The sequence below is a fragment of the Artemia sp. Qi Xiang Cuo genome, chromosome 21 (assembly GCF_049724085.1).
Source record: "Artemia sp. Qi Xiang Cuo chromosome 21, ASM4972408v1, whole genome shotgun sequence".
In the NCBI taxonomy this organism is placed as follows: Eukaryota; Metazoa; Arthropoda; class Branchiopoda; order Anostraca; family Artemiidae; genus Artemia; species Artemia sp. Qi Xiang Cuo.
Genome location: NC_142814.1, coordinates 36,227,387 through 36,253,579, shown reverse-complemented (window position 1 = coordinate 36,253,579; position 26,193 = coordinate 36,227,387). Strand labels below are relative to the sequence as shown.

The 26,193-nt window shown below is 35.6% G+C and overlaps 1 protein-coding gene across 6 annotated transcripts in view; it reads left to right on the top strand.

Moving 5' to 3' along the window:
* Nucleotides 1-26,193, top strand: part of LOC148939496 (solute carrier family 41 member 3-like) — a 273,122-nt gene that overhangs the window by 100,131 nt on the left and 146,798 nt on the right. For 3 of the 6 annotated variants that reach the window (XM_089107154.1, XM_089107149.1, XM_089107155.1), the window contains exons 1-3: nucleotides 5,792-5,945; nucleotides 6,880-6,980; nucleotides 12,179-12,310. In XM_089107154.1, coding sequence (XP_088963280.1) covers nucleotides 6,952-6,980; nucleotides 12,179-12,310 — 161 coding nt within the window. In that variant the 5' untranslated portion in view covers nucleotides 5,792-5,945; nucleotides 6,880-6,951. Of the gene's footprint in view, nucleotides 1-5,791; nucleotides 5,946-6,879; nucleotides 6,981-12,178; nucleotides 12,311-26,193 lie in introns of those variants that run through there. The other 3 variants (XM_089107152.1, XM_089107150.1, XM_089107153.1) reach the window with 1 other exon arrangement.

Sequence of the window (26,193 nt, the reverse complement as noted above, 5' to 3'; positions counted from 1 at the left end):
AAATGGAAGGGAGGCATCAAAAGATCAAATATTTTTAAGGGAGCCGCGGTAAAATAAAGTTTGGAAATCCACAGTGGTTGGAAACCAACAAATTTAAATAGTGAGTGAAAATTTTGTTTTTTTCTGATCAAAAGACAACAATGTAAATTTGTTTCTCATTTTCTTTGCAAGAATTTGTCTTAAAAACAAATTAGTAGTACACAAAATTTTCTTCTCTGTAATATTTTGTAAAATGGAAGGGAGGCATCAAAAGATCAAATATTTTTAAGGGAGCCGTGGTAAAATAAAGTTTGTAAATCCACAGTGGTTGGAAACCAACAATTTTCAATAGTGAGTTAAAGTTGCATTTTTTTTCTGATCACAAAACAACAATGTACATTTGTTTCTCATTTTCTTTGCAAGAATTTGTCTTAACAAAATTATTAGTACAAAAATTTTTTTTGTCCGTAATATTTTGTAAAATGGAAGGGAGGCATCAAAAGATCAAATATTTTTAAGGGAGCCGTGGTAAAATAAAGTTTGGAAATCCACAGTGGTTGGAAACCAACAAATTTCAATAGTGAGTGAAACTTTGGTTTTTTTCTGATCAAAAGACAACAATGTAAATTTGTTTCTCATTTTCTTTGCAAGAATTTGTCTTAAAAACAAATTAGTAGTACACAAAATTTTCTTCTCTGTAATATTTTGTAAAATGGAAGGGAGGCATCAAAAGATCAAATATTTTTAAGGGAGCCGTGGTAAAATAAAGTTTGGAAATCCACAGTGGTTGGAAACCAACAATTTTCAATAGTGAGTGAAAGTTGCGTTTTTTTTCTGATCACAAAACAACAATGTACATTTGTTTCTCATTTTCTTTACAAGAATTTATCTTAAAAAAATTATTAGTACAAAAAATTTTTTTGACCGTAATATTTTGTAAAATGGAAGGGAGGCATCAAAAGATCAAATATTTTTAAGGGAGCCGTGGTAAAATAAAGTTTGGAAATCCACAGTGGTTGGAAACCAACAAATTTCAATAGTGAGTGAAACTTTGGTTTTTTTCTGATCAAAAGACAACAATGTAAAATTGTTTCTCATTTTCTTTGCAAGAATTTGTCTGAAAAACAAATTAGTAGTACACAAAATTTTCTTCTCTGTAATATTTTGTAAAATGGAAGGGAGGCATCAAAAGATCAAATATTTTTAAGGGACCCGTGGTAAAATAAAGTTTGGAAATCCACAGAGGTTGGAAGCCAACAATTTTCAATAGTGAGTGAAAGTTGCGTTTTTTTTCTGATCACAAAACAACAATGTACATTTGTTTCTCATTTTCTTTATAAGAATTTGTCTTAAAAAAATTATTAGTACAAAAAATTTTTTTGTCCGTAATATTTGTAAAATGGAAGGGAGGCATCAAAAGATCAAATATTTTTAAGGGAGCCGTGGTAAAATAAAGTTTGGAAACCCACAGTGGTTGGAAACCAACAATTTTCAATAGTGAGTGAAAGTTGCGTTTTTTTCTGATCACAAAACAACAATGTACATTTGTTTCTCATTTTCTTTGTAAGAATTTGTCTTAAAAAAATTATTAGTACAAAAATTTTTTTGTCCGTAATATTTTGTAAAATGGAAGGGAGGCATCAAAAGATCAAATATTTTTAAGGGAGCCGTGATAAAATAAAGTTTGGAAATTCACAGTGGTTGGAAACCAACAAATTTCAATAGTGAGTGAAAATTTTTTTTTTTTCTGATCAAAAGACAACAATGTATATTTGTTTCTCATTTTCTTTGCAAGAATTTGTCTTAAAAACAAATTAGTAGCACAAAAAATTTTTTTCTCTGTAATATTTTGTAAAATGGAAGGGAGGCATCAAAAGATCAAATATTTTTAAGGGAGCCGTGTTAAAATAAAGTTTGGAAATGCACAGTGGTTGGAAACCAACAAATTTCAATAGTGAGTGAAAATTTGGTTTTTTTTTTATCAAAAGACAGCAATGTAAAATTGTTTCTCATTTTCTTTGCAAGAATTTGTCTTAAAAACAAATTAGTAGTACACAAAATTTTCTTCTCTGTAATATTTTGTAAAATAGAAGGGAGGCATCAAAAGATCAAATATTTTTAAGGGTGCCGTGGTAAAATAAAGTTTCGAAATCCACAGTGGTTGGAAACCAATAATTTTCAATAGTGAGTGAAAGTTGCGCTTTTTCTGATCACAAAACAACAATGTACATTTGTTTCTCATTTTCTTTGCAAGAATTTGTCTTAAAAAATTATTAGTACAAAAAAATTTTTTGTCCGTAATATTTTGTAAAATGGAAGGGAGGCATCAAAAGATCAAATATTTTTAAGGAAGCCGTGGTAAAATAAAGTTTGGAAATCCACAGTGGTTGGAAACCAACAAATTTCAATAGTGAGTGAAAATTTGGTTATTTTCTGATGAAAAGACAACAATGTAAATTTGTTTCTCATTTTCTTTGCAAGAATTTGTCTTAAAAACAAATTAGTAGTACACAAAATTATCTTCTCTGTAATAGTTTGAAAAATGGAAGGGAGGCATCAAAAGATCAAATATTTTTAAGGGAGCCGTGGTAAAATAAAGTTTGGAAATCCACAGTGGTTGGAAACCAACAATTTTCAATAGTGAGTGAAAGTTGCGTTTTTTTCTGATCACAAGACAACAATGTAAATTTGTTTCTCATTTTCTTTGCAATATTTTGTCTTAACAAAATTAGTAGTACACAAAATTTTCTTTTCTTTGATATTGTGTAAAATGGAAGGAAGTCATCAAAAGATCAAATATTTTTAAGGGAGCCATGGTAAAATCAAGTTTGGAAATCAACAGTGGTTGGAAACCAACAATTTTCAATAGTGAGTGAAAGTTTGTTTTTTTTATTATCAAAAGACAACAATGTAAAATTGTTTCTCATTTTCTTTGCAAGAATTTGTCTTAAAAACAAATTAGTAGTACACAAAATTTTCTTCTCTGTAATTTTTTGTAAAATGGAAGGGAGGCAACAAAAGACCAAATATTTTTAAGGGACCCGTGGTAAAATAAAGTTTGGAAATCCACAGTGGTTGGAAACCAACAATTTTCAATAGTGAGTGAAAATTTAGTTTTTTTCTGATCAAAGGACAACAATGTAAAATTGTTTCTCATTTTCTTTGCAAGAATTTGTCTTAAAAACAAATTAGTGGTACACAAAATTTTCTTCTCTGTAATATTTTATAAAATGGAAGGGAGGCATCAAAAGATCAAATATTTTTAAGGGAGCCGTGGTAAAATAAAGTTTGGAAATCCACAGTGGTTGGAAACCAATAATTTTCAATAGTGAGTGAAAGTTGCATTTTTTTCTGATCACAAAACAACAATGTTCATTTGTTTCTCATTTTCTTTGCAAGAATTTGTCTTAAAAAAATTATTAGTAAAAAAAAATATTTTGTCCGTAATATTTTGTAAAATGGAAGGGAGGCAACATAAGATCAAATATTTTTAAGGGAGCCGTGGTAAAATAAAGTTTGGAAATCCACAGTGGTTGGAAACCAACAAATTTCAATAGTGAGTGAAAATTTGGTTTTTTTCTGATCAAAAGACAACAATGTAAATTTGTTTCTCATTTTCTTTGCAAGAATTTGTCTTAAAAACAAATTAGTGGTACACACAATTTTCTTCTCTGTAATATTTTGTAAAATGGAAGGGAGGCATGAAAAGATCAAATATTTTTAAGGGAGCCGTGGTAAAATAAAGTTTGGAAATCCACAGTGGTTGGAAACCGACAAATTTCAATAGTGAGTGAAAATTTGTTTTTTTTCTGATCAAAAGACAACAATGTATATTTGTTTCTCATTTTCTTTGCAAGAATTTGTCTTAAAAAAAAATTAGTAGCACACAAAATTTTTTTTTCTGTAATATTTAGTAAAATGGAAGGGAGGCATCAAAAGATCAAATATTTTTAAGGGAGCCGTGTTAAAATAAAGTTTGGAAATGCACAGTGGTTGGAAACCAACAATTTTCAATAGTGAGTGAAAGTTGCGTTTTTTTCTGATCACAAAACAACAATGTACATTTGTTTCTCATTTTCTTTGCAAGAATTTGTCTTAAAAAAATTATTAGTACAAAATTTTTTTTTTCCGTAGTATTTTGTAAAATGGAAGGGAGGCATCAAAAGATCAAATATTTTTAAGGGAGCCGTGGTAAAATAAAGTTTGGAAATCCACAGTGGTTGGAAACCAACAAATTTCAATAGTGAGTGTAAATTTGGTTTTTTTCTGATCAAAAGACAACAATGTAAATTTGTTTCTCATTTTCTTTGCAAGAATTTGTCTTAAAAAAATTAGTAGTAAACAAAATTTTCTTCTCTGTAATATTTTGAAAAATGGAAGGGAGGCATCAAAAGATCAAATATTTTTAAGGGACCCGTGGTAAAATGAAGTTTGGAAACCCACAGTGGTTGGAAACCAACAATTTTCAATAGTGAGTGAAAGTTGCGTTTTTTTCTGATCACAAAACAACAATGTACATTTGTTTCTCATTTTCTTTGTAAGAATTTGTCTTAAAAAATTATTATCTACAAAAAAATTTTTTGTCCGTAATATTTTGTAAAATGGAAGGGAGGCATCAAAAGATCAAATATTTTTAAGGAAGCCGTGGTAAAATAAAGTTTGGAAATCCACAGTGGTTGGAAACCAACAAATTTCAATAGTGCGTGAAAATTTGTTTTTTTTCTGATGAAAAGACAACAATGTAAATTTGTTTCTCATTTTCTTTGCAAGAATTTGTCTTAAAAACAAATTAGTAGTACACGAAATTTTCTTCTCTGTAATATTTTGTAAAATGGAAGGGAGGCATCAAAAGACCAAATATTTTTAAGGGAGCCGTGGTAAAATAAAGTTTGGGAATCAACAGTGGTTGGAAACCAACAATTTTCAATAGTGAGTGAAAGTTGCGTTTTTTTCTGATCACAAAACAACAATGTACATTTGTTTCTCATTTTCTTTGCAAGAATTTGTCTTAAAAAAATTATTAGTACAAAAAAATTTTTGGTCCGTAATATTTTGTAAAATGGAAGGGAGGCATCAAAACATCAAATATTTTTAAGGGAGCCGTGGTAAAATAAAGTTTGGAAATCATCAGTGGTTGGAAACCAACAATTTTCAATAGTGAGTGAAAGTTGCGTTTTTTTCTGATCAAAAGACAACAATTTAAATTTGTTTTTCTTTTTCTTTGCAAGAATTTGTCTTAAAAAATTAGTAGTACAAAAACTTTTCTTGTCTGTAATATTTTGTAAAATTGAAGAGAGGCATCAAAAGATCAAATATTTTAAAGGAAGCCGTGGTAAAATAAAGCTTGGAAACCACTGTTGTAGGGAGTGAAAATTGTTGTTCTTGTAGTTTTTTTTTTTTCAGGAAAATAGTTCCTGAAGTTCGCATTTCCTTTTAACTATAGTCAGCAAAGAAAACAGCAGACAACAAATATTAGCTTAGCACTCATAAGTGTAATTGCATTGAATTTCACAATCAAAAAAGCCTTGTTAATAAAGTAGTATATATATAGTTTCTCAGGTAATTATAGTTTCTATAATAAATAATTATGGTTTCTCAAGGAAATAGTTCGTGAAATTCGCATTTACTTTTGATTAATTTGCTAACAAAGAAAAGCGCACAGAACAAATATTAGCTTAGTAACCAAACGTGTAATTAAGGTGAATTTCACAATCAATAATCCCTGTTAATAAAGTAGATAATCTCTATTAATAAAGTAACCAGAGAATTAGTCTGATTGGAAAGCTCGAATTGTGTCAGTTATTTTTGCAAAACTGTTTTCTTTACTTTGGGAAAAATGCTATTCAAAAGAAAATTTTGGATTTCTAGGACGTTCTAGGTTGTAATTTAAGAGTTAGATTTATTTCCAACAGTGTTATATAAAATCCAAATCACATCATAATAAGGAATATTCCAAAAAGTGACTGGTAGGTTTGATTTCCATTTTTTCATTGGGTTAAATTTTAGTTTTGGTTCTTCAGCCTCAGACATCCAAGGGTGGCATAAAACTTCGTAAAGGTCAAAGTAGTTTTCCTACTCATGAAAGACAAAAAAAAAATTTTGATTTTGACAAACAGACAAATGTTGACAAACAGAGATGTTGCCTCGGATATTGCTGGAATCTATTTCACGAAGAGGTTCAACATTGACCTGCTTGACTTTCGGCTCCTGTAGGTCTGATGACAGCGTACGAATCCTCGGGGGCCCGCTCCTTCAGAAGAACTGATATATGTTTCTGAAGAGTGGGGTGAGATGTTTTTTATCAATTGGGATTTATGTCATACCCAGGTGCTTTTTAATGGTGTTCGTTCATTTAGCACGAGGTCCACCCATTGGACGAGAGCAGCCGAAAGCTGCAGAATGATCGTATAATCATTGCCATTGTATAATCAGAAATACCAGGGATTTTTTTTTTTGGTGGAAGGGGGGACAAATTAAAACGTAGCAAGTTGATGAACTAAATGGAAAACTTAAGAAAATCTACAGATTGCCCCTAATCCTAGGAGAATTTGGCCCGATACCTGTCTATCAACAGTGCCATGTGCACTGTGGAAAATTCCTGAGTTGCCCTTATCTAGGGTGGATTTGCCATTTGCCATGTCTGCTAATGACAAGTAAAAGTCATTTTTCCTGTTTTAAATGAGAATTGCTATATCAAACAATCAAGTTGTCACAAATCTGTCGTAAATAGTTTTAAAGCTGTAGTTTTCCGTGCTTATCTTTTGCCACAATGAAGATTTTAAACAGAAACAAATGAAAGTTTGAGGACTCCTCCTGTGATAGGTTTGGATAACCCCTCCAATCCATCGCTAAAGGTCGAATAAACGTTTTTTGCAGAATTGAACTTTTTATATATTACAGGTTTACAAGCCACCACGATAGAAAGAACATAGAATTCTTGGCAGTTATCCAGGTTTGATGGGCTGAGCGAAAATGGCCAATTTAAGCATCATTGATTTATCGTAAGTTGAACATTTATTTCCTATTAGAGCTGCTTTTATTTATACACAAATGTCTGCAGTTCACCAGTTTTGAAAAAGCTTCCAAAAATTGCACTATGTTCTTGAAAACATAAATACATGTATGATGCTTGTTCATAAAATATAGCAAACGTCAATGTAACACAAGAAAGCATACTTTTGGGCTCTAGATAACTTAGTTACGCTTCTAAAAATGCAATTTTTTATTCTGGTTTTCAATAAAAAAAATAATATTCCATCGCCCTCATAGTTTTTTTTTAAGCTGATTTTCGGTGAAATTTAGGTGTTTGATATTTTTAATTAAATAAAAAAAACAAGTTTTTGAACTGAAAGTAAGTAGTAACATTGCAACTTAAAACGAACAGAAATAATTCCGTATATGAGGCGGCCCGACACTTCCCAGACCCTCGCCATTTACGCTAAAGTCTTAAAGTTTTCAGAAAAAAACTTATCATTCAAATTCAACGGTCCTTGTATTTTAGAAGTCTTTATTAAACAATTGCAGTAGAAAGTCAAATTTAAGCGTAAAGAGCGATGGTTGAGGAGGAGGCAGCCCCCCTCGTACACGGAATAATTTTTGTTCATTTTAATGTTACCTCCCTACTTTCAGTTGAAGAAACTTTCTTTTTTATTTACTTTCTGACCCCTTTTCAATCCCTGCCAGGAGATCCCTCCCCCCCTGTTTTAAAATTCCCCCTGAAAAATCCCTCCAAAGACTTTCTTCTCCACAGAAAATTCTCCCCGTGGAAAATTACCCTCGCAGAAAATCCTCCCCGCCCCCTCAAACATACCATACCATTATTACCCCAAAACATACCAAAAACATACCATTATTGCTTGTAATAACACCATTATTAATAAGTCTTTGTCACTAATTTTATTAAAAGACCATTTTTTGGCAATCACATTTATATTTAACATTTTTGCACTCCTAAGCGAAATATCAAAAACCATTTGCTTATTGGTTCTTAAGAAGAGAATGAGGAAGGTGATGCACGGTCAACCACACTTTGACCTTTCTGATCTATATTGTCCTACATTGTCATTTCTTTAACTTCATTGTCCTACTTGTCATTTCCTTCATTGCCATTTCATTTCTTGTCATTTTCTTCTGATCTATATTGTCAATTATTTCCCTTAACAAATGATATATGTGAACAAGCGAAAATTGCGTAGCTTACAATCACATTCCCAGGAATTAAATAAAAAAACAAGTTTTTTTTAACTGAAATTAAGGAGTGACGTTAAAACTTAAAACGAACATAAATTATTCCGTATATGAAAGGGGCTGTCCCCTCCTCAATGCCTCGCTCTTTACGCTAATTTTTTTATTGTTTAACAAGGATAGAGTTGTGAGAAAGTCAGACTTTAGCGTAAAGAGTGAGGCGTTGAGGAGGGGACAGCCCCTTTCATATACGGAATAATTTCTGTTCGTTTTAAGTTTTAACGTCGCTCCTTAATTTCAATTAAAAAACTTGTTTTTTTTTATTTATTTTTGGAACGTTTTTGAATTAATGTAGGTTTTGATTTTGGCTCGTCGTACATGAATAATTAAAACCAAATTTGCATATTAATTTTACTTTTGTTTGGTTAAACGACTCTCTCGAACGTTGTTTAATTTTATTTACGAACGTTTTCATTAATAATAAATATACGTAACTTACGATTTAACTCACGTAACGAACTTCTATATTCATTTATTTTAATACGTATATTAGGGGGTTCGCACCCTAGTCAATACTTCACTCTTTACGCTAAAGTTCGAATTTTGTTCCAATTCTTTAAAAATGACCCCTTAATCACAAAGGCCGTTAATTACAATAAATAGCTCTTATGAAAGTAGCAAAAAATCTTTGGCTTAAAGAGTGAGGTATTGACTAGGGGGCAAACCCAATCATATACGTAATAATTTCTGTTCTCTTTAAGTTTTGATGTTGCTCCTTACTTTCAGTTGAAAAACTTGTTTGTTTTATTTATTTTCTGATCTTTTTTTTTCAATTAATGCTGGGAAATCCGGCACCCGCTTAATAGAAATGTCCCTTCCAACATGAAAACTTCTTCCATATAAAGATCCTCCCGCACAACCCACGACCCCCTCTCCCCACTACCAGAAAAATCCCCCACAAAACGTCTGTATACTTCCCAATAACCAATTCTATATGTTAACGTTGGGTAAAGTTGATAACTTTCAGCCCTCCCCCCGGGGACTTTGGGGGATTAACTCATACTAAAAGACATAGTTATCATGTTTTCGACCATGCTGAACAAAATGACTATCTCAAAATTTTAATCGGGTGAATTTGGGGAAAAAATGAGCGTGGGAGGGGGCCTAGTTGCCCTCCATTTTTGGTCACTTAAAAATGGCACTAGAACTTTTAATTTCCGTTCCAATGAGCCATCTCAATATATTCTAGGACCGCTGGGTCAATACGATCACCCCTGAAAAAAAAACCCAAAAAAACACGCATTCGTGATCTTTCTTCTGGCAAAAAATACAAAATTCCACACTTTTCAGATAGGAGTTAAAGACCTTTACATTAGGGTTCTCTGATACGCTGAATCTGATTTTGTGATTTTCATTAAGGTTCTATAATTTTTAGGGGGTCTTTTTCCCTTTTTTCAAAAAACAGCCGAATTTTCTCAGGCACATAGCTTTTGATGGTTAGGACTAAACTTGATGAAACTTATATCCACATTAAAATCTGATTCTGTTGATGTATCTATTGGTACATCAATATCCCGTTTTTTAAGAGTTTTGGTTACTGTTGAGCCGGGTCGCTCCTTACTTACAGTTCGTTACCGCGAACTGTTTGACTATGGCGATTCGTGTCATCTCCAAAGTCATAGTTGTGTGCTTTCTAGTGTTACATTGTCGTTTGCTATAACTAATGAATAGGCATCATACATGTAAATAACCCCGAGTGGGTTATACATAAACCCATGAAAATAATAAAAAATATGGAACAAATCTTAAAAATGCAGGGAAAAATATGGTTAAACCCCTTAAAATATAAAGTAAAAGGGGCTAATTCAAAGAAAGTTCAACTTAAAAGTCTTCTAAAATTAAGTGATAGTCAAGGGCTCTCGAATAAACCTCGCGAAATACTCTGTGTGGGATATGCATAAACCAAAGAAATCAAGGGCTCTCGAAAAGAATCTGTGAAATGCCCTGTGGGATACGCATAAACCCATGAAAATAATAAAAAGTATGAAACAAGTCTTAAAAATACAGAAAACATTAGGTTAAACCCCTCAAAATATAAAGCAAAAGGGTCTAATTCGGAGAAAGTTGAAGTTAAAGTTTTCTGAAATTTAGTGATATTCAAAGGCTCTCGTAAAAACCTCGTGAAATACTCTGTGTGGTAGGCATAAACCCGAGAAAATAATACAAATACAAAACAAATCCTATCTTTCTTTCAAACGCACCGTAGAGGAGGGCCCCTGCAGGTCTGAAAAACTTAATGAAAGCACATGAGTTGTTTGACAAATAATAAATAAAAACGACAACTTTTGTGGTATCGATTCTCACTGCCAGCGCTTTATACCAGGACCACGCCTACCTTTCTTTAAAACCAGTATTATCATAAGATTAGCTGGAAATAACCGGGCACTGAAAAGCATTGCTTGGTGGTATGGATAAAATCGGAAATGCAATGTTGAGAGAGAAAAAAAAGAAAAAAAGATGCTTACTCTAAGTTGAAAAAAAAATATTAAGAAAAGAACTTGTTCTGAAATGATATGGTAAAATCTTTTGAGCTGAAAATCTAAAGTCAAGAGTCATAAAGGAGTGTACGAGCAGGTAAAAATATGTTTAATGAGCAATAAAAAAAAATGTAGGAAGTAAATAAAATAATGTCCTTTGACTACTATAGCTTGGTGTAGGAGTGCTGGCAAAGTGGAAAATCTAAAGTTAGAAGTCCGAAAGGAGTGTACAGAAAGGTAAGACAAGATCAATGAGCAATAAAAGAAAGAAAGGTTTGAACTTAATAAAATAATGTCTTATAATTAATGTAATTTGGTGTAGGACTGTTGTCAAAGCTGAAAATCTAAAGTTAGGAATTTTAAAGGAGTGTAGTAACATGTAAAAACATGGTTAATGAGTAATAAGAAGAAAAAAAAACAATTATTTAAGTTAATCAAATAATGTTTTTTGACTAATATAGCCTGCTATGGGAGTTTTGACAAAGCTGAAAATATGAAGTTAAAAGTCTTACAGGAGTGAGCGACTACTACAAAAATATAAAAACAGGGGACAGTGCTTTAAGACCTAGGGGCAAAATCTTGGCAAAATATTTGATAAATTAAAAAAAATCCAAAAAAAAAACCGCTTAGATTTATTCTTTGCGGTCTATGCGTGGGGACTCTTAGATTTTATTTATTAGGACATCTCGTAAAGAGGGTTAAATTCGATAAAACAAGAGAGAATATAGAAATAACCTCTCTAGCAGCAAGAGGTAAAATTGGCTTAAATTCTAAGAATAACACATCACGTAAAATATAAGAACATATTTAACCAGGTAAACCAGGTTAGAATCATGCCTCTTTGGACCACATATGTACAATAAGCGAAGAAAACAATCTTTGAAGAAACAGTAATATGATATCCCCCATCAAAGTTTAAACTTGTCCCAGTAGATTTGATTGCTGATGACATATTCTAGAGGGGTTGGAACTAAATTTTCTTAGCTAGGATATACAACATTTTTGGCAAATAAAATTTGCTTAAATTCTAAGAATAACACATCACGTAAAATATAAGAACATATTTTCCATGTTATTGTGTTTTGTGGGAAGTTTGAATGGTACGCAGGTGGACCTAGAACTAGGTTAAAGGTCAAAATCGTGTAGACTTTGCCTCTCAGGAAAACATATGTTTACAAGACAAAGGGTGTGAGAAACATCTTAGTGCATCTGTTTCCCGTATAAACCCATGGCTACGGCCGCTAAAAAAAAAAGGAAAAAAAAAGAAGATTGGACCTGTTCTATAGGATTTGCGACAGGAAAGAAGGAATGGCAGGTTCTATATAGGAAGTGCGATCGGAAGAACCTACCAAAAAGGAATCGCGCCACGTTCTGAATAGGAAATGCGATCGGAATACACCTTGCTCTTCCTACTGTAATATACCTTTTAATAAGATTTACTTGAAATAGATAGATTGGATCTTCTTTATATTTTTTAGTCTATTGAATACAGATGGCGGAAAATATAACCTTATTCGAGAAATTGATCGAGCATTAAGGAAGACAGGTGCGTTTCACCTCACTGGTATTGAAGAATATGACGAAACTGAGTTCTTCAAATGGACCAAGTGGTAAGCTTTTTGTTTTATGCTTCGTGGGCATGATAACCTCGGGATATTCTCGACAGCATGCTGTTACTGGCTTCCATGCCAGCTACGCTAACCTTGCTATTTTAAAGTAAAGTTGTTACAAGCATGTGCTTGCTATACCTGTTGAGTGCCATATCTCTATCCCACGTACTCTACGTAACACCTCTGTGGGACTTTCTATCGAATACTGAAGAGTTTGTTCCTTTTTTAGTGCATTTAATCGTTCGTAATCTATTAACCTGATATCCTAAAAAATAACGTAATTTAGTTGCGGCCTAGGCCAAAATTATGAAAGCTGTTTTTATGGAATGAATCTTGAATATGATTAATGGTTCCCACAGAGGTGTTATACAGAGAGGTGCTTTCCATTAGTTAAATGTCTGTTGCCCGTTATGTTTCTATTGGAGTTTCATTTTAGAAAAATTTAAGGTTTCTGATCCACTAATTATTGTGATTGCCAAAAGTGTGTGATGCTGTCAAGAGAAGTCTGGATTAATTGTTTTATATTCGCCGCTTCATATTATATACGAGTGTCAGTCGGAATAATTTTCCGTGCTGTATTTTTAGTGTAAAAGTTGAATTTTTCTTAGTGCTTTCCCTTTGTCTTTCTTTTTCCCTTTACTTATACCTCTTCTTTTTCGTTGTTTGTAAGGGGCCAATTATAAACTTATTACAGGCTATCGCTAGTAGTATCGCACCCTCGCAATACCGAATACCCAATAGGTTAGTAAAGGATGTGGCCTAGGAATCCTCAGACTTGAGGGCCATATTCATATTATTTTTTCAATGCAATAAATTTTTTCAAAGAATGAGTAAAATCCTTTAAAATTTCACAACAGATAATTCAACTGGCTTAAATGAAAAACTATTTTATTAACTAAGGAAATCAAGGAATCTGAAGATAGGATAAAAAAAAAAACTCGTGTAAGAGAGATTACCATGGCTTGAAAGAGAGGGAGCTACCACCCCTCAGTTCCCAACAGATCGTAATAGGATAGAACTTATCCTCTGCTTAAAACACAAATACATGGCAAACATATTAGATGCAATCTAATTGGTAAATTGATCCAACCCGTATTTCGTTTTTTAATGTTGTGAAGTGTGGTATCTCTAAGGAAATACCGTCTTATTGGTTCCCAGTGGGGGTTGATCAAGCCTCCACGAGGACAAGACCTTGGATAGCGTGGTAGACAGAGTTCGTATCTACTCAAGATGTTGCAAAAACTACTTTTATAAACAAATAAACAAAATACAATACTAGGGCACTCTCGTGAACAGTCTTTCTCTTCCTCATTAGTACGTCCTCTTGATGTTGTGGATGATCCGAGCTATATTCAACTTGCACCGGCTGGCACAGTTGATTTGGAGATGGCTGCTGCACTCTCCAAACTCGCCGTCAATAGTTGGCTAGTGGAGGTTACTGGAACTCTCCGATGGCAGTTGATGTGGAGGTTATTGATAAACTCTCCCAGCTCACCGTATATGATAGAAAAATGGAGGTTACTCGAACTCTCCAACGGTGTTCGTCTAACCACTCTAGTCACAGTTGGTTCTAAAGTTGAACTGTTCACAAGTTGTTTTTCCCCCTTCTTATCTCCCAACGCCCAAGCATAGAATTCTGGTTCCATGACCCTCAAAGTAGCTTCTCATTGGCTGGCAGGTTTTGGTCATGGTGACCCACTACCTTGAATAGAGAAGAAGGCAGAAACAAGCCCTAAAACAACACATACCAAAATATATACCCTTAAGTAGAACATGCACTAAATACAAAAAATTTACCCTTAAGGTAATAAAACACTAAATACGAAAAATATACTGATATTTAACTTGCGTAAGCCTAGCGACAATCTTTACTATGTCGGATGTGAAGGAAGATTTGTTTTACGAGGAAGAATTAAAGACAGTACTAAAAGGATTAAAAAATAAAAGGATCCAGGTGCTGTTTTGTATTAAATCAGGAGTTAAGCAGGGTGGTTTTTATTAAGGAGCACAGGAAATGCAATGGGAGACCACGGAATCAAACGGGGAGGAAAAGCTCTCCTGGACTTAGATTATACTGCTTATTTAAGCATCCTAGATGAAAGTCTGAGCAAAATGAATAAGCTTTTCGAGGTTTAGCGATTTCAAGGTGCTAGAATAGGTTTGAAAATTAAAGTTAAGAAGACTAAGTCACTAAGGCTAGGAATAAGAGAAGATGAAAAAGTGACGTTGGGTAATAAAAAGATTGATCGAATGGGCAGTTTCACTTACCTTGGTAGTATTATTAGTAAGGATGGTGGGAGTAGTGAAGATGTTAAAAGTAGAATAGCCAAGGTTCAGAGTGTTTTTTCACAATTAAAAGAAGTTTGGAAGAACAAGAAGATGAGTCTTCAAACTAAGGTTAGAGTTTAAGCAGCTACAGTAATTGAAGCGGTTAAATATTGGTCTGAAGTATGAAAGCTTCTAAAACCGGATAAAAATTAGATATATATTTTCCAGAGAAATTTCGTAAGGATTGTTCTGAGTACCCCGCTGACTGACCGTATTTCAAACAATAGGCTGTACGAAAAATGTGGTTCAATACCGCTCTCTAGGACTATAATGAAGGGTTCAGATGGCTAGGGCACGTTGTGCGGATGAAGGATGACAGATTGCCGAAGATTGTTCTTTTCGATCAACCGTCTAGGGTTAAACGAAAAGCTGGTCGTCCTCGTCTGGGGTGGGAGGACGTCATAAAAAAAGATTTAAAGGAAATGGGAACTTCGTGGGAGGGTGTAAAAAGGGAGGTTTTGAATAGATTGGGATGGAGGAGGAGCGTGCGTTGCTGTATTGGCCTCAGACAGCTTGGTGCTGCGGTGAGTTATTAGTAGGAGTAATAGTAGTTCTCAATTAATAGACAATCCTATTCTCGCATGTTGGTTGAGGAGGGAAAGCAGAGGCATTGGCAGCTCTTGTCTAACGCATAGTAATTTTCGTTTTTTTAGTAATAACTGTTTTCATCCATATACTACATTTTCTTTTAATTTGATTTCCATAAATTTTTCATGCAAATCTAAAAAGATTTTTGATTATATATTCATCTAAACACATTTCGTAATACATCTCCAGTAACTATATGCAGGACTACACATACTCGGTGCAGAAACATTTGCCCATCCTATTCAAGACTCCTCTTCGCAGTGAAATTTTACACTCTTTATTTTTAATCCGACCAATTTGAAGATCTGACAAAAAAAATTTCCTTGGGGAAAGGTATTTATTGCCTAAACCGAATCTGAGCCCGAAGCTTTGACAATCCCCTAAAGGGCTATTGTTTTTTGTTTTTTTTTAGGCTGGGTAAGTCCTTTTCCTTTATCCCTTCTCCCCTCTTTATCGACTAAAATTGATAAATTGAATTTTGTAGCGTTTCCAATTAACTCATGAAAAGTTTCAGATTGCAATCAGGTTGTACAAATCTTTAATTACTTACGGGCTGCATTTAAGCGCATAGTGGCAATATGCGACAAAAAGATTTGTAATTTTCTGAAATCCTTATAAAACAGTTCGTGGTAACAAACTGTAAGTAAGGAGTGACCCGGCTCAATAGTAACCGAAACTCTAAAAATGAAATTTATAGACCAATAGATATATAAAAAGAATCAGAGTTTTATGCTGATTTCAAATACATAAGTTTCACGTATAAGCTGTAAGAAAGATCACGGATATGTGTTTATTTGTTGTTTTTTTCCAAGGGGTGATCGTATCGACCCAGTGAGTAGAGATGGGGGTGCCAGTCGTGACATTACCACGTGGTTTATGGTCCTAATATGGGCATAGAGTCCCTAGGGGAGATGGATTTCCGAGAAATTGATTGCGTAATCGGTCAATGACCTCTTTTTCCAAGGTCGATTTATTTGATGTTTCTATGTGTAATAGCTCCGGGATGAAGGTTGCACATGCGCATTGAATTCTAACGGGAGCAGTGTTATTGATCTAGGACCCGAGGGGGCAGTAAATTTCCGAGAAATTGATTGTGTAATCGAAGGGGAAGTGAATTTCCGAGAAATTGATTGCGTAATCGAAGGGGAAGTGAATTTCCGAGAAATTGATTACGTAATCGAAGGGGAAGTGAATTTCCGAGAACTTGATTGCATAATCGAAGGGGCAGTGGATTTCCGAGAACTTGATTGCGTAATCGAGGGGAAGTGGTTAGAGCTAACGAATCAGGATCAGTCTAGAGTCAGCAGTTGGAGTGAAAGGATTGAAAAAATGAATAAATTTGAGAAAGAGAGAATCATGTAGTGTTTATGGAAAAACATTTGATTTTGGATGATGATTTTCTCGAGTTATCTCTTAAACGCAGGATATACTCTTGACGGGGAACTCTCGACAATATAAGGAGGAGTGATTCTCCCCCATTGGACTATTGTATGAAGCTTTTAAAATATGACTCAAATGTATATAGTTAATTTATCGATGTATTAATTGAAAAAAAGAAGAATCAAATTGTGGACATACTATTGAAATCATTGCCAATGGATTCAATGTAGATGGCTCCCCCCATCATTCGAAAGAGGTAACGTCATAGAGCTACTCCTCTCTCCCACCATGTCCCACCACCTTGAATTTATCGATCGAAGAGGATCAGTTTCGTGTTATCTGTGAGTGAGTTGACATAGGAAAATGTTCTATATATTTCCATTTTGCATGTACACTCATGGCAGATGGAATCAAAGTGAGAATATTACAAATATTTATGAAAAAAGTGAAAAGTGTAAAATATGTAATACTTGTAAATTACATAGAGGCTATGCAGTACAAATTAAAGGATGTAATTCATGTCTTGAGGATGTGTGTGATTCTCACCCTAGAGGACACCTGTGCTCCAATTGTCACTATGAAAAATATGATCAGTGGGAGAATACTTACCCCGCTATGATTGGAAAGAATCCTAAACGTGATTTTAGTTTATTTCTACGAGATTGGTATCGTCGTGAATTTAAATTATTCTGGGAAGAGGAATATGGCCTACGATTCAACTGTTGGGGTAACAAAACAATCTGGTTTCTCAGTCACCGTTGTGACGTCAACAAATGTTACGACTATACACCAAGTGATTTTTATTTGTCTGTGACCGAATGTGATTCAACATTTGAAAACACTGTATGTGAAATCGCTTCAAATAGACAGATTGAAACTCGTGAATTTCATAATATGAATGTAAATAGTATAATTGACTATACAAAGAGATATGACAAGAGTGAAGGTACATTGTACTGTAGAAAATGTGACCCTGACTTTGCAGTCAATCAAGATCAATATACAGTGAATCCATATGATTTACCAGCATTAGTGATTCACGACAGTTGTCTATACCTCGAAGATGAAGAAATATAAAAGTGAAGATTTAACGACATTGTTGTATATATAAATTTTATTAATAAACAAATTCACAAATATTTTTTAAACACTTTACTCTTAGGGCACTGAAATCAATATTGTATAGGTATGAGAGGATATTTTCCACTAGAAAGTCGTTCAGACGGGGATTGTCACTATAAATGTGGAGAAACTGCTTGTAAGTATAGCCACGACATCGGAACACAAAATATAGTAGTGCATTGAAACCACATCTTTTAGCCGTTAGATCATGAACCCTATTCAGATTTTGAATAATATTTTTCACACTGCTCTCAATATAGTTTCTGATTTTAGGCGTGTAGCATTTATAGTGTAGACCAAGAGTATCAAAAAATTCGATATTCTTCTTGTTTGAAAGATGCACAGCCAATGACCCGTCATCACAGTCGACGGACTGCTATTAACAATAATCAAGGTATTGTTCGCGCTTTGAATTTTTCCAATATAGTCTGAGGGCAGACAATAGGATTTGTACTGGGACATGTAGGGGTCCATATTAAATACATTGATTATTTGACTGGTGTTCATGGCGCCAAGTCTAGTAGAACACTGCCTTCGGGAGTGATTTCCCAATAGGTTTCATATTGATTTAGTGAGATTAGTGCAATACTCTCAGCCAATGGGTCGGCAAATGTACACTCTAAACGCACACTCCCCGTACGTACTATACTCATATCCTGTGTGCCAGACAAATCAAGTACAATGATACCATGTGTTTTAGCAAACATATCTTCGGTTATACCATTTTCGAATAGTTGTGAATCATGATCTAGGGTTTGCATGGTCAACTCGTACAATGCTCTATAAGATTTATCAAAAGATAGATTGTAGAGTGGAATGCCGTTTACTTTGCACACAAGACATGAAAGTCCAAACATCTCGAATTTATGTGGACATTCTGTCCATGATCCTATTGCACTGGCGCTTTTTACAAATGCCAAAGCCAATTTCGAGGGAATTTCGCCATTGATAAAGGATGAGTCGGTGAAGGTGCGTGACCCCACGGCAATATGACGTTGATTGGTGATTGTATGAGGAACAAGTAGTTTAATATTGTTGCCATTGGCTCTCAGTTTTTCCACGGCCAAAGCAACAGAACTCATAACCTGCTGTTTGCGTACATGTAGTATTGCTGAGGTGAGGGAGAGACTTACATCGGGATTGCCAGCAAGTTCCTTTCTCAATATGAAATTGGAGGGTGCAAGCGTCAATTTTATATCCACTTTAACATTGGGCGGCAGCCATTGGGGTATATTAAATATTTCATGATATATTTTTCCAACTAGATATAACTCAATAGTTGTAGCATTTTTAATTGCATCTGAACTATCAGTATTAGTAATGTATTCATATCCATTGGAGGCACCTCTCAATTCCTTGTATGACTTGCGTGTCATCAACATGAATTGCATATAGCTTGTATAGTTGGAGAGATTGTTGCTTGTGCTCACCAGCGTGCCATTGATGTACACACTAATTTGACGAAATAAATTATGTAGTATACAATTCTCACAGGATCTTACATCGCTCCGAACCAGCATTGAATTATTGGATTTCCAGACTTTCATTAGCAAATCTATAATTGTGGCCGATAAATCTACAAAATAGTCGTCATTAGAATAAATTGGAAAGTGGATATTATCGGAGAGGAGTTGTAGTGGATAGAATTGTTCATAGTATCCATGCTCGACACTCACATCAACATTTTCGGCATTGAATAGATTCAATGAGGCGGTGATTGAAGGTTGGGAATCCTTATGTGGTAGGTAGGACATTTTAGGAGAAGAAATCTTGTTTCGATCTGACAATTTTCTTCTTCCTGGGGCTTCTGGTTACACTACGTGTCGGCTTTTTCCTTCTTTTCTTTGACAAGAGGGATGTCTTACGTTTCCGACCTGAGTGGAGACTGATGAGTGATGCGTTGTTTCGTGACCTTTTTAAAACTTTACCATTCTGTTTTAATTTCTCGCCAAGGGTTCGCGTACTGGACCTAAGATTTTCCAAAGCACTTTTTTTTTAATCTTTGCCAGAGCCCCAATCATATAGTGTAGAGGATGCAAAATCTGTTGCAGCCGGTACAAGATATTTTCTAACCAGTGGTAGTGAAGAACGAAACAGCTTAGCAAACCAACTACCAAGACCGTAGCCAGACATTGACGAGCGACCCGTGTAGTAGTCCATTCCATTGCCCTGTTGTCTGGGGCCAAGAGTATTAACATAGCAGTCAATATCAGGACAAGTGAATACCACTTTTCTATTAGACATCTTGCTGTTGAACGATGGGTCGAAAATGGCAGGTAATCACAGCCAAACCTTTTGAAATTGCTATGGGATCACCCAATTCGGTTCTTAGTGTTAACTGACAGAGTTCCAAATAGGAAGTGTTTACTGGAATATACTGAAGATGCTTTATATTGTAGTGATGAATATGTTCATGATTGGTTTTTCGTTCAAGAACTCGTAGGAGGGGAACATTTGAATTACCAACCCGAGATGTTTCCACAAATGAAGCATAGAGAAATATACAAGTGTCTGTGGAGAAGGCAGGCGGGTAGTCGGCGAAAATGAAATTAGTGTTTCCGGCACTTTTACCATTGATTATATTGAGCTTAAAGCCAAGAACATCCTTTAGAATATCATTGAGAATAACCTTTTCACTTGCAATAGGTGAACTAATGTAGATCTTGCCCTCCTCCTGTGAATAGTTGAAATGAAAAGCTCCTTTTTTACAAGCGGAAATTCTTTTATTGATAGTACGACATAAATCACTCATACAGGTGAGCTCCTCATAGGGTAATTCAACATACTGATAATCCATCCAATTGATTTTTTGAATTTGTTCTTGATCACCTGGTGGTGGCGGCCAATCATAGGGTCTAATTTTTCTTTCATATTTACGATCATTTCTCTGGATATCATAGGTATTTTTGAGAATACAATCAACAAGAGCCACTTCATACTGTCCATCGTCGAATTTGATGGTGGGGAAGTGTTTCGTCCAAAAATCACTTGTTCTATTCAGATCATTGTAGATAGGATCAGAGACATTGGGCATGAAAGTCACATAGAAATCACTGGGCATTGTTAATGTCTTCAGCACTGACCCAAGAATCAAAATCTGAGTTGTATCCTAGCCAGCAAACAAGTAACTGTTTCTTGCCCCTATGAGTACGTCTCTTTAATATCTTTTCAATTTGATAAATTTCACTATTGTTTCTAACGTTTTGCAATTCATAGTCATAAGAACCACCGAGAATCTCGTCATCTTTGGTGTCTCACAGTCGATAAGTTATGGGTATGGTGTCCAGGATTTTGGACACTTTAAAAAGTTCGGTGCTCCATAAATAATTCCCCTTTTCAAAAATATTGGTGGTTCTATTAATTCGAACAGTATCACCAACATTGAATTTCTTCTTCTTCTTTTTCTCTTTTTCACCCTTGGAGTATTTCTTTAGAAAAGCATCAAATGTATTTTCATTGTAGTGAACATCCGTTGGTGTAGAGTTGGACAGAGATCGATGAGGTCGTTGATTATATATATGCATGATTTTATCTAAATCATGAATAAAAGCCGGTGTATTTTTCAAAGTGCAATATCTTGAAATTAATAGACGAATCGTTCTTATTAATCGTTCAGCCAATGCAGCCTTTATCGGGCTGTGACTATGATAAAGTGTTGTATTATATATCAAAAGAACCTTTTGCACAAGAGGAGTAACCAATTCACTGCTAGGATCATTTTGAATTTTTATATACGAATCGTGTTATAGAAGACTGTCAATGGACCTTGCAACTTCGACAACTCACTTAGACAACAGCTGAATGTCAGATTCATCGAGTCTCACTGCACCAATTGCATGCCGACGCGCGTTTTGGGGGATATTGTAAAGTTAATGACGTGTGTCTCGAGTTAAAAGATCCATTTACATTTTGTGCAAAGGGGAAAAGGTTGTAGTTTGATGATAGTGTTTACTGCGAAGCCTGTGATTCCGATGTAGTGTGTAACTCGGCTCATTTTCTAGATACTCTTTTACATTTTCAATGTGGTGGTGGTGGTGGTGTCGAATACAGCTTTGGAAAGCGTTTTGGTGGACCTTAAACGTCCCACCTTGCCAATATTTTCATATACACCAATCAAAACCTCATCCATTTCGAGCGTAGACACGTAGTGTAATGTCCACTCCCCTTTTTCACACTGGAGATTGAATCAATTCGTCTTTGCTTTTGAATAGCAACCAGAGGTGTTGTAAAATCATTGCTGCTGCTGATAGTATCTTCAAATATTGAATCTTCTTCTTTTTTAAATGATGTTGTTGTTGGAGGAGGACTATATTCTCTTAGTTTCTTTAGAATTTGCTTATTGCCAATAAGACTTTTGGGGAAGTTTATTGCACACAGAAAGGTGTATAGATTATTATCAAAGGATAAGAGTCCTTTACGATTCGTCACCATATCACAAATTAAATCAACTAGATTATAACTTTTTCCCTGAATTATAATTTGTTTCCCTGTGCTCTCGACTTGAACTTGATGCTCATCACCAGTTTCCAACATGAGATAAGATAATACTCTTTTATTCTGTTCTCGATATGTCAATGTCAATAGGTTTCCAATTTTCAATACACTTGAATTCAAGTACTTCTCCTTTGGTACTGCTGCAGAATCTTGAGATGTGTCTGAGGGGGATCGACGACGATGGCAGGTCTCTCGCGAGATGGTTTATGTTTTTCCACACGTCGCAATGCATCTTGAAGTAAAAGCAGTTTTTGTCATCGGTAATATTCTCATCGTTAATGAATTTGCTTAGATTGTCTTCAAAATGTTCGATGGGTGAGATGACAAGTTCAAATGGTGTCAATTTATAGGGTTTTGCCATTCTTTCACTAGAGAAAACTGTTTACAAGTCATGCACTTATCGGTAGTAAAAGTGTGAAAAAGCTACCGCTCGCCTGAAGGAGCCGTGTTCTTTTAAATTGTTTTACCTTGTTTTTTAAATCCCAGGTGAGGACAGTGGAACGATGTTGCTTTGTCTGTTGTCTAACACCTTCTGGCAGTTGAACATTGCCCTCAGTTAAATTTAAACAAAGTTCTGATATTAGATTAATGAAATCATTGTCAACCCCATGTTTGAGTATAGCCTTCATAAGCAACGGTTTTGAAGTGCTTAAAACGGCAAAACAGATGCCGTTGTTCGTGTAGTTTCTTCAGTGTCATAATGGCGACTAATAGTCTTTTCTACTGTTCACCGGAAGATATACTGTAATTTCATTGTTGAAAATGTCGGTGACTACACGTAGATCCTCGGGCGTGCTCTGATTAAGATCCAACAAAATGTAACCGTAGGGCTTGCTAGTCGCCTGAGTGTACGCTGACAACATACATTTAGGGGTGCGGGGTTATATCTGATTTTTTAGTGTTAGGCGCTAGATAGAATCCCTAACGACTCGAGAGATAATATAGACAGTGCAATTCAAAGCAAGGGTTCGCATACATTTGCTCTGATGAAACAGATTGTGTAGAACTAGGGTAACAGAAATCTGTTCATGATGGGAGCGAACGGTGAACAGTTGTAGCATTTCCTGTCAGAACTGTTCAATGGATTCAGCCAAATCGTCGATAATTAGCCACGAGTTCAGTTCAATACTATTGAAAACATCAAGTCCCCGTAGGAATTGTTTTGGTATGGTTGTGGCAATAGCCTTTATTAGATCATAGGATTCCTGCCAAATACTATAGCAATAGTAGATTTTTTTTGGCTTTTCCAAAAACATTTTATTGCAATTTTGAATTATTCTAGTTAAAAGTTTTGTTTTTCCCGACAGTGACGGACCACACAGAAACGATCTGAAGGGTGTTTTAAATTGATACATGCTGCTGCTGCTGTTGGGGACAACAGTCTGACTGCAACTAACTGTAAATCATATGTACTCAATGAATAAGTAGCAATAATTTTCCCCGTATATATATTTATTCAAGAACAAAAAAAACAATATTTCATGACAGCATTTATTTAGACACTACAAGAAAACAAATATTTGTTCAGTCAACATGCACACCAATAAAAAAAATAATAATAACACTTGTTCAACAAGAACAGTTTAAAAAATTTATCCGATTGTCAAAATTAAAACTCTATTTGCATTATACATTAACAGCACAGGGCAATTATAAAAATTTATAAATAATAAATTTTTTTATTTAAAAACACTTTTTGTACAATAAAAAAAAAACACTTTTTTTGTTAATCATCAACAACACTTTTCTGTACAACACTTTTTTTTTTGTCAACTTAAACACTTTTCTATACAATAAAACTTTTTTTATACAACAATAAAAAACAGATACACACTCAGGGAACATGAACTAGCACAGTTGAACTTGATTACGGTTAATTTAAAAATGGGGTCCTCCCCCCCCCGGGGAACGCGGGGCTGAAGGCTGGCCGACCGCGGGCGGGACCCCCCCCCTGGGCGGCCGCGGGAAGGGACCCCCTCCCCCTCTCCCCCCGGGGAGCCGCGGGGCACAAAAGAATAGTTGTCATCACTGCTACTGCTACAGGGTAGGGTGGTTGAGTGGGTGGGGTAGTGATTGGGGTAGTGCTTGGGATTAGATGAACATTTGAGTTAGGTTAATTTATGTAGAGGTTGAGGGGTGGTTAGTCAGATTAGGTTAATTTATCCAGACCAAGTTGATTGCGATAGTCAATGCATTCAACTCGGTCTGAAATACGGTAGTGGCCGTGGGGTAGGACAGTCACACCATTCTCGAGCACATAGACCTTGTCGGATATACACGACATTGCATTCTTTTCCACTCTCACAGTATAATTTCTATACTGTAGAGAGCGAATTGCAAGCACTTGTGCTCTCGGCACTAGGCTACTTTCTACACAGTCTCTGTACACACTCATGTTGAAATTGCTCTTTACAAAATGTGTAGGCACCCCTTTACACGCCTTCTTTTCTTCCCCACTATGAGGTTCCACGCAATAGACTTTGGGACCAGGGAACACCCCCCTGGATATCAAATCACTCCCCGTCTCTGATTTTAACATTAATAGTTGGTTGGGGGCTTGACGTTTCACCAGCTCGGGGTAGAGTGATGGATTCCAGTTGGTGAAATCCATCCGCGAGCTGATGTGGTCCCCCTTTTGCAAATCACCCAATAAATCCAAATCTTCAGTCCCATTTACCTTTAACAGCAGAGAATCTGTATCACCATAGTAAACTTGAACCTCCCCCTCCCGTGGCCAGTGCACCGTGCACACATTGTAAAAGAACGACCACATGAGCTTTTTTAAAATTTCTAGTACTGAACTGCCGCCTGCAATATTCTTGTTCAGTACTACATTTCGCTTTCGCCTGTGTAGAAGAACCATGCCGGCCTCTATGCACGTGAACGATGTAAAATTGTGGTCGGCCATACTTCGTGCACACTCTAGAGGGTCAGTCACGACATCACAGTGAGATCGAATACGTACGCTCTCACACAGTTTGCCAAACGCTGAATTTAGAATGAGCTTATACATTTCCTTCTCCACCTTTGAATTTGCCCTAGAGCGTTTATCGACAAAGGTGTCGATAAACGTTTTCAAGTAGGGTCGCTGATTGAACTGCAGGACCCTGTGTATTTTAGTGATCTTTAAAACGATGCTCACCATCCAATGCAAAAGCACAAGGTGAACAACTATATTATCTGTAGGGTCCAAATCAGCAAACAGTTTCTGTTTAGAGGGGGTCCAGTGCATCCCCATATCCTCAACCAATGAACGATTGTAGGGGCTCAGAGAGTCCCTGCTCACCGGCCGATTGATACAGGGAAAAACAAAATCTTTGACGGAGTCGTGAAGCGCCAGCGGAATGTGGCCATCAACTTCAAAGAACCATCCTTGTGGCCCATTGTCCTCGACTGTGTCAATGTCGGGGAACTCACAAGAATTCTCAAGCCCTTGATAGTTCCCACAAGGCAAAGAGTAGTGGGACATTGCCGAGGGGTACAATGAGTTCATGTCCAAGAACACTGCATTTGACTTTGCACCGGTGCTTTGTCCGCTCGGATCGGTTGATAAGACATGGTCCCCATGAAAAACATACCCTCCCCTCATTGAACGCTCTACAAAAAGGTGCTGATCTATGTCAGTGATTAGGCCTATTTCCTCCCTGCTAATTTTTAAAATTAAATCCATCACTAAATGGGGTGTAGAAAAATAGTAGCCTATATCTAACCCGAACTCTGAATAGATCTGGTCTGTGTTCTTACAGACTATATCCAACAGTTAGAACGTCACTGGCCAAGTACAGTCTACAATAATCCCACCCATTTTTACAATCCCCTTGGACCACACCTTCTTGGCAAACTCATACTCCTCGGCTGTGCATTCACTGTTGGTCAGTGAATTGTAAAAAGCTTCAATTGAAGGTAGTTTCTCCTCACTTAAGTGAGCGCCAGAACCGTAATAATCGTATGCATATATGACTTTGCAGGTC